The sequence below is a fragment of the Populus euphratica genome, unplaced genomic scaffold (assembly GCF_000495115.2).
Source record: "Populus euphratica unplaced genomic scaffold, PopEup_1.0 scaffold215.1, whole genome shotgun sequence".
In the NCBI taxonomy this organism is placed as follows: Eukaryota; Viridiplantae; Streptophyta; class Magnoliopsida; order Malpighiales; family Salicaceae; genus Populus; species Populus euphratica.
In genome coordinates, this window is record NW_011500098.1 from 375398 (window position 1) to 382277 (window position 6880).

At 35.5% G+C, this 6880-nt stretch overlaps 2 protein-coding genes across 5 annotated transcripts in view; both read left to right on the forward strand.

Annotated features, from left to right (window-relative positions):
• The window catches only part of LOC105109392 (36.4 kDa proline-rich protein), a 19007-nt gene extending 16151 nt beyond the window's left edge, over positions 1 to 2856 (forward strand). Inside the window, exons 3-4 of one of the 4 annotated variants that reach the window (XM_011004101.1) lie at positions 2194 to 2553; positions 2667 to 2856. In XM_011004101.1, the coding sequence (XP_011002403.1) occupies positions 2194 to 2545 (352 nt within the window). In that variant the 3' untranslated portion in view covers positions 2546 to 2553; positions 2667 to 2856. Of the gene's footprint in view, positions 1 to 2167; positions 2554 to 2666 lie in introns of all 4 variants that reach the window. The other 3 variants (XM_011004105.1, XR_839243.1, XM_011004106.1) reach the window with 3 other exon arrangements.
• A 1177-nt stretch (positions 2857 to 4033) lies between these two features.
• Positions 4034 to 6494, forward strand: LOC105109393 (proteasome subunit alpha type-4). Its single transcript, XM_011004107.1, has 2 exons — positions 4034 to 4123; positions 5511 to 6494. The coding sequence occupies exon 2, from the start codon at positions 5522 to 5524 to the stop codon at positions 6272 to 6274; it is 753 nt and encodes a 250-aa protein (XP_011002409.1). The 5' UTR covers positions 4034 to 4123; positions 5511 to 5521; the 3' UTR covers positions 6275 to 6494.
• Positions 6495 to 6880: the final 386 nt, after the last annotated feature.

The following is a 6880-nucleotide window of genomic DNA, read 5'->3' on the forward strand; positions in this document are numbered from 1 at the left end:
ACTACTATTATTAGTACTATTATTATTATTATTGTTGTTGTTGTATTATTGTTATTTATAATTTGTACAATTAACCTCCCTGTGATTCGTCATTACAAGTCTATCAGAGTGCCAAAAATCCGAGTGTGGCTTGTCTTCTTATGTAGTTCTTCATATAAAGATATTTTCTCTTTAAGAAAATTACATGTTTCATCTGATAGGTGTCTATAATTATGATTCAAGATTTATTTTTTTAAAGAGATCACTAATAAAGTATTCCTTGCAATTATACGATATTCTAATATTAATAAACGATATTCTAATATTAATAAACTAAAACCAGTGTTATTAATTTTTATTTAACTCAATGATTTATTGAATCTTGACTTATATCAAGATTTGATCTAAATCTTCAAATTAAATTAAATAAAAATTAATCTAAGTTATATAAAGTTTAGATAAATCTCGATGAAAATCAGCTAAACTAAACAAAATATGAAAAATTATGATCGGTTGGATAGTCTTGTTTGATACTGATTTAATTTTTTTAAATAAAAGATAAAAGTTACAGTCTGCAGGGTTTCAAATTTGGTACCTTCACCTTAATAAATTATGTAAACACCACTTTATCATTTCTAGTTTTATAATTTTAGTGTTGGCAAACATACTTATATTATAATGCTTTCGATCCAGTTGTTTGATCAATGTTCCAGTACTTAAACCAGTACATAGTAATTCAATAGTTTGATTAGATCTATGTTCGAATAACATTGTTAATTAAAGAGTTCTTATCAAAAGTTAACACTTAATCAAAAAAAAAAAAATCCAATCCCACTACTACTTAAATAAAATATAAGCTCCGAAACAAAACAAAACAAAATGTAAATACATCTTGCAAACAACCAGTTTCAACTCCTCTGGAATTGAAATAAGCTTTGAATATCATGCAGCTTGGAGATAATGATGGCGGCACTTATAACTATCGTATCATTTCATCATAGTGGTCTGAAAAGGAAAAAAAAAGAAAAAAAAAAGGGGTACCATTGTACTATATATATATCCTTTACAATGCGGGTCCTCTGCATGCGCACAAATGCATATTGCAGATGTGAAACTGAAAACGATATGACTTTTCTGAGGTTGTGAAGCTCAAAAGTTTACTGAAGAAAGTAATTGAATTATCCTAAAGAGGACCATAGGAGGAGCATGAAAAAAGAATTGAAGAATAAAAGGACGCAAGAATAATCTTTCGAGCACTTATCCAAACGAAGCCACGCTTGTTGTTTGGGAACTCTAAAGCAAGAAAAGCATAACCAGACTAGTGGTTTTCTCTATTTTAACTGTGTCTGTGAGCCTGTGTGCGACGCCATTGGATTCATTAGACAGATAGATCAATTTACAAGTCTATCATGGAGTGCCAAAAATCCGAGTGTGGCTTGTCCTCTTATGTAGTTCTTCGTATAAAGATCTTAATTTCTCTCTCTAAGGAAATTACATGTTTCATTTGATATATAGGCGTGTGCAGTTATGATTTAAGATCTAAGTTTTGAAAGAGATCACTAGTAAATTGATCCTTGCACTACAACATTCTGATGTATTGATTAGAACTAATAACTTGGTTCGGCTAGCTGGATAGTTCAATACAGTTGAAATGTACGTAATTACACCAATGCCAATATATTTGCCCCAAAATCTAATTTGATTTATGATAATGAAATTAATTGAATAAGTCAATCAATGATGACGAAAGTCACAGCAAAATATTGGACTGAAAATATGAGCAAGAATTTTATACCGTTATCATGTCTATAAGAAGGCTACGTACATGCTTGGCTTGAGCTTCATATTCACTGAGAACTCAGTAAAGTAAGTCGCCACGATGGCTAAGTTTGCTTTGGCCAATCTCTTGATCCTTCTTGTGAATTCGGGCACTTTGCTTACTTCACTTACTTATACCGACTGCACTTACCCGCCCCCACCACACTATCCTCCAATGTTACCACCAGTATACATACCACCTCCACCACCACAACACTATCCTCCAAAGTTGCCACCAGTACACATACCACCACCACCACCACCGAAGCCTCCTGTAACACCTCCAATAAAGCAGCCACCACCACAACACTATCCTCCAACGTTACCACCGGTACACATACCACCACCACCACCACCACCACCTCTTTCACCACCAAAGCCTCCAGCGATACCAGAACCACCGATCGTGAAGCCACCACCACCTGAAACACCATGCCCTCCTCATCAATCACCACCAGAGCTATGCCCACCACCACCTCCAAAGCAAGAGACTTGCCCCATTAACACTCTCAAGTTAGGTGCATGTGTGGATGTATTAGGTGGACTAGTCCACATTGGTATTGGCAGGAGTGCCAAGAATGAATGCTGCCCAGTGCTTGAAGGTCTTGTAGACTTGGATGCTGCTTCATGTCTTTGCACCGTCATCAAGGCTAAACTTCTCAACATCAACCTTATTATACCCATTGCTCTTGAGGTCCTAGCTGACTGTGGCAAGACGCCACCTCCTGGGTTCAAGTGTCCTGCCTAATTAATCAGGTTCTAGCTAACTTCAATCTTCAGACTTTTGCTATATATAAATAAATTTGTGTTGGTTTTGACAAGATATTCAATAAAATTCATAGTTTGTGCTCTGTGTTTGATGATTGCAGGTTGTGCTGTAACTTTCAGAGAATCCATGAGTGAGCTTGAAAGCATAATTAAAGAATAACTGCACTAGGGATCTTCACGTGTCCAACTGCACGAGGATTCTTCAAGTGGCTAGAATGAAGCAGTTTTCTATAGGATATCTTGTGTTTTGCTCTCCTAGAGAATTTTCTTCTGTTCCTTTTTAACCTTTTCAAGAGAATATATTGTGTTAATTTGTTTTACTCATTGTGTTTCAAAAGTACTTTGTTATGGCTTGGGTTATATATATGCGTTTTCATACATAACTCGTGTTCCAATACTTTTATAAGGAAGAAATATTTAGAATATAAATTTCTTTTAGGAGACAGGGATTGTGGATGAAAGTTAAGCTCCATGACATGGATTGGTTTAAAAGATTATAATGTTTTTTTTTTCTCTTGATCCATGCTTGATTTGAAATTTTTACTCGATTAACGTCGACCAAGGCCATCTCTCTCTCTCTCTCTCTCTCGAGCAAATTCTTGTGATGGTCTAAAGTAATACAAATGGGGGGACTGCTTGGTTCACCGGAAAAAGCTAGAAATGGAAAAGGAGAAGGAAATTATACTGGCATCGAATGGGCTCTTTTGCATGTATTTTATGTGCTCAACGAAAATTTCTTCGAATTACATGACAAAACTAAACCCTAATTTCACCACACTTAATACTCTTATAAATAAGGAAGGCCACGGTTACTGTGGAGCTACAGATGTTGGTGAGGGACATTTTAGCAGGTTTATGTAGGCGAATCTATTTAATATACAGTAATTAGTAAATGAATATTACTAATACGATATTACCAATATCTTAAGATAATTAATGATATGTATTTATATATTATTTGTCATATCATTAGTGTTGCATTTGGTAAAGGACCCGAGACAGAAGATATATATGTATATATATAACAATCTTAAAATAGATTTATTTCTTTCAATGTAATTTCAGTCGTTTTGAGCACTAAAAAGATAAGTTCCGCCCATTCATTGTCCATGATGGGGTGAATGACTCCTAAATTATGGGGAATAGTTTGCAAAGCTTGCAAAGCTTGCAAAGCTAATGCTGATTTATGTATATTTTAAGGAACACATATATACCTCTTTATCTCTTCTATCTTGGTAAAATCATAGCTATAGCTCAAAGCTATGCTTAATCCATCCCCACTATCACATACTTTAAATAAAAATAAAAATAAAAAAAGTTTTAAATGGGCTTAAAATCATATTAGGCCTACAAAATTAAGTCCAAGCCCAATATTTACAGTATTGCCAACCCAACCCAACCCACTGAGTCAGCTGTTTCCCCTCTTCTTGAGCAAGAAGTTAAGGCAGAGCTAGAAAGAGTATAAAAACAGCAAAAAAGTCGAAGCTTTCTTCAGCTCTTCAAAATCACTCGCGTCATAAGACACAGCACATTCCTCTAAATCACTCGCAGTTTACAGGTAATTACCTTTATCCTTCGAATCTTAATGGTATTTGTGTCTTCTTCTCTTGATTCCATGAACTGGGTCTTCAAGATTCATACCTTTTATAATCGCTTTTTTGTCGTTGTGTTTGATTGTGTTTTTTATTGAAAATTAATCATGGGTTTTAGTCTTTAAGTGTTCTTAAGTTAGTTTTGTAGTTGTTTACATAGATCTGTTTGTGTTTTGGGGTTATTGTTACAGTGGTAAAGCATAAAGGTGTTTGCTTTTTTGTTTTTCTGATCTTATTTCTTGGTCGAGGGTTTTAGTTGGTAATACTAGTTCTTATAGGTGATTTTTCATGGGTTTGATGTGATTTGTAGGTGGATTCTGAATTGTAGCCTGGGTTAGTGTCTTTACATGGACTTTTTGGAGATTGAATGTTTTCTGTTGAAAGTGGAATTTCGAAAGAGAAAACGCATTGTTGATTGTGTAGTATAGAGACATAAAAATTGAGAAAACAGATTTTGAATTTAGTTTGGCAACTTTACTAGGAATCGTTGATTGAATATTGGAGATGAAATAGAACAATTACGGAACTACCTTTCTATATTTGCTAGAGATGAGTGATGTTTGGATTTTTATTGTAATATGATTTTTTATATGTCCTTTATAATACTTTTGACAGGTATAATGGAGTTGAACAATGGTATGAAAATATATTTTGGAATATGGATTTTTGTTACATTATTGTTCTTAACTATTTAATTTAGCATATTAACTTTTTAATTTAGAGTTTTCAATGTCTTTTTTATGTTGTTTTGGATGGTCAACATCGTAAATGAAGGGTTAACATTGCTTTCAATTACAGTTTTAAGGTTTTATTTTCATAAATTCATTCCTCCTTTATGTATACATGACTTCTTGAGTTATTATATACTTTCTAGTTATCGACATTTTCAGCTTCTTTTGGGAACTTTAGGGTTTGGCACAATCCTTGCATCTTTGACTTTTCTGGTTAATCAATTTTTTTTTCCTTAAAAAAATAAAGAATTTACTGTATGGTCAATTTGCAAAATGCATCTCCTGCGTTTTGCCATTTCAATTTATGGAAATTTCCACAACCTTTTGACTTAGTTTTGGTTCTTGAAGCTTCATTATTTCTGAAACATTTTTCCTACTCCTGACCTGATCATGCTTCTTGCATAACTAGCCATGCTGTACTCAGTTGCTCTAATTTCTGTTTTCTCTAATGTGTTGTGTGCTTTCATTTTTCTGCATGTAACTAATCTTCTGTGCGAGTGTCTGACTCTCTTACTGTGGATTCCCCAACCCTGCTTTCTGGCCTTTCCTATTTATTTGATTGCAAGGGTAAAAAATATTTTTGTTCTGTTTGTTGCTTGTTCTTATTAAGTTCTCCTTTCAGTGTAACAAAAAATGTCTAGGAGATATGATAGCCGCACAACAATCTTCTCCCCTGAAGGACGCCTGTATCAAGTTGAGTATGCTATGGAGGCCATTGGAAATGCTGGTTCTGCAATAGGAATATTATCCAAAGACGGGGTTGTCTTGGTTGGAGAAAAGAAGGTTACATCCAAGCTATTGCAAACCTCAACTTCCACTGAGAAGATGTACAAGATTGATGATCATGTTGCTTGTGCTGTGGCTGGAATTATGTCTGATGCCAACATCCTCATCAACACTGCCAGGATCCAAGCACAACGCTACACCTTTGCATACCAAGAGCCAATGCCTGTAGAGCAACTAGTTCAATCCCTTTGTGATACTAAGCAAGGGTACACACAGTTTGGAGGTCTTCGTCCCTTTGGTGTGTCGTTTCTGTTTGCAGGATGGGACAAAAATTATGGCTTCCAACTTTACATGAGCGATCCTAGTGGAAATTATTCTGGTTGGAAAGCTGGAGCAATTGGTGCAAACAACCAGGCTGCACAGTCCATGCTAAAGCAGGATTACAAGGATGAAATCACAAGGGAAGAAGCTGTCCAGCTTGCTTTGAAGGTGCTCAGCAAAACCATGGATAGTACAAGCCTTACTTCAGAGAAGCTCGAACTGGCTGAGGTCTTCCTTTCTCCTTCTGGGAATGTGAAATACCAAGTCTGCTCACCCGATGTTCTAAGCAAGCTGTTGGTGAAGTTTGGATTTCCCCAACCTGCTGCCGAGACTTCCTGATTCAAGCTCTCTCGCATCTCGTTTCAGTATATCATTGCTTCAGAGCAATTCATGCTTGAATTATCTCTGTTCTCAGAATGCTTCATGCAAATGAGACTTCCAAGACCATGTGCTTGATTAGAATTACAGTTCTATCAGATACTTTTGTTGGTTAACTAAATTTACCTTTAAACTTTTATCATGTTTTGTGTTGAAATTATTACGTTCACACTACTGGTTTTGTGATTTTAGCGCTAAAATATGCACTTCTAAGTGAATTTTAGACTCATCGTGAAGTATATTGACGTGGGTTGACTAGGTAACATCTGAGTTGATCTCATAACTCAACTTTAACTGGATTAGACCTAGAATCTGGTTAGACAACTCGGTTATATCATCCAGCACATGACCAAAGAAGCCGAGCCGAGCCGCAAGCCTACGGATCAAGCAGGCAAGAAAATATCTCCATTACAAACAAGAAGTGAGGGAACATGCAAAAGACCGGGGCTAAATGACTGCCATATTTCCCTCTTATTATTATAGGAGACAAAGCTGACCTTAGTTTCCTGCACAACACTGCTCTGTAGGGATTCTAATTTTTTTAATTTTGTTGTTACATCTGAAAAT

Coding starts and splice junctions, on each gene's coding strand:
- LOC105109393 (XM_011004107.1), top strand. CDS start 5,522: ATGTCTAGGAGATATGATAGCCGCACAACAATCTTCTCCCCTGAAGGA.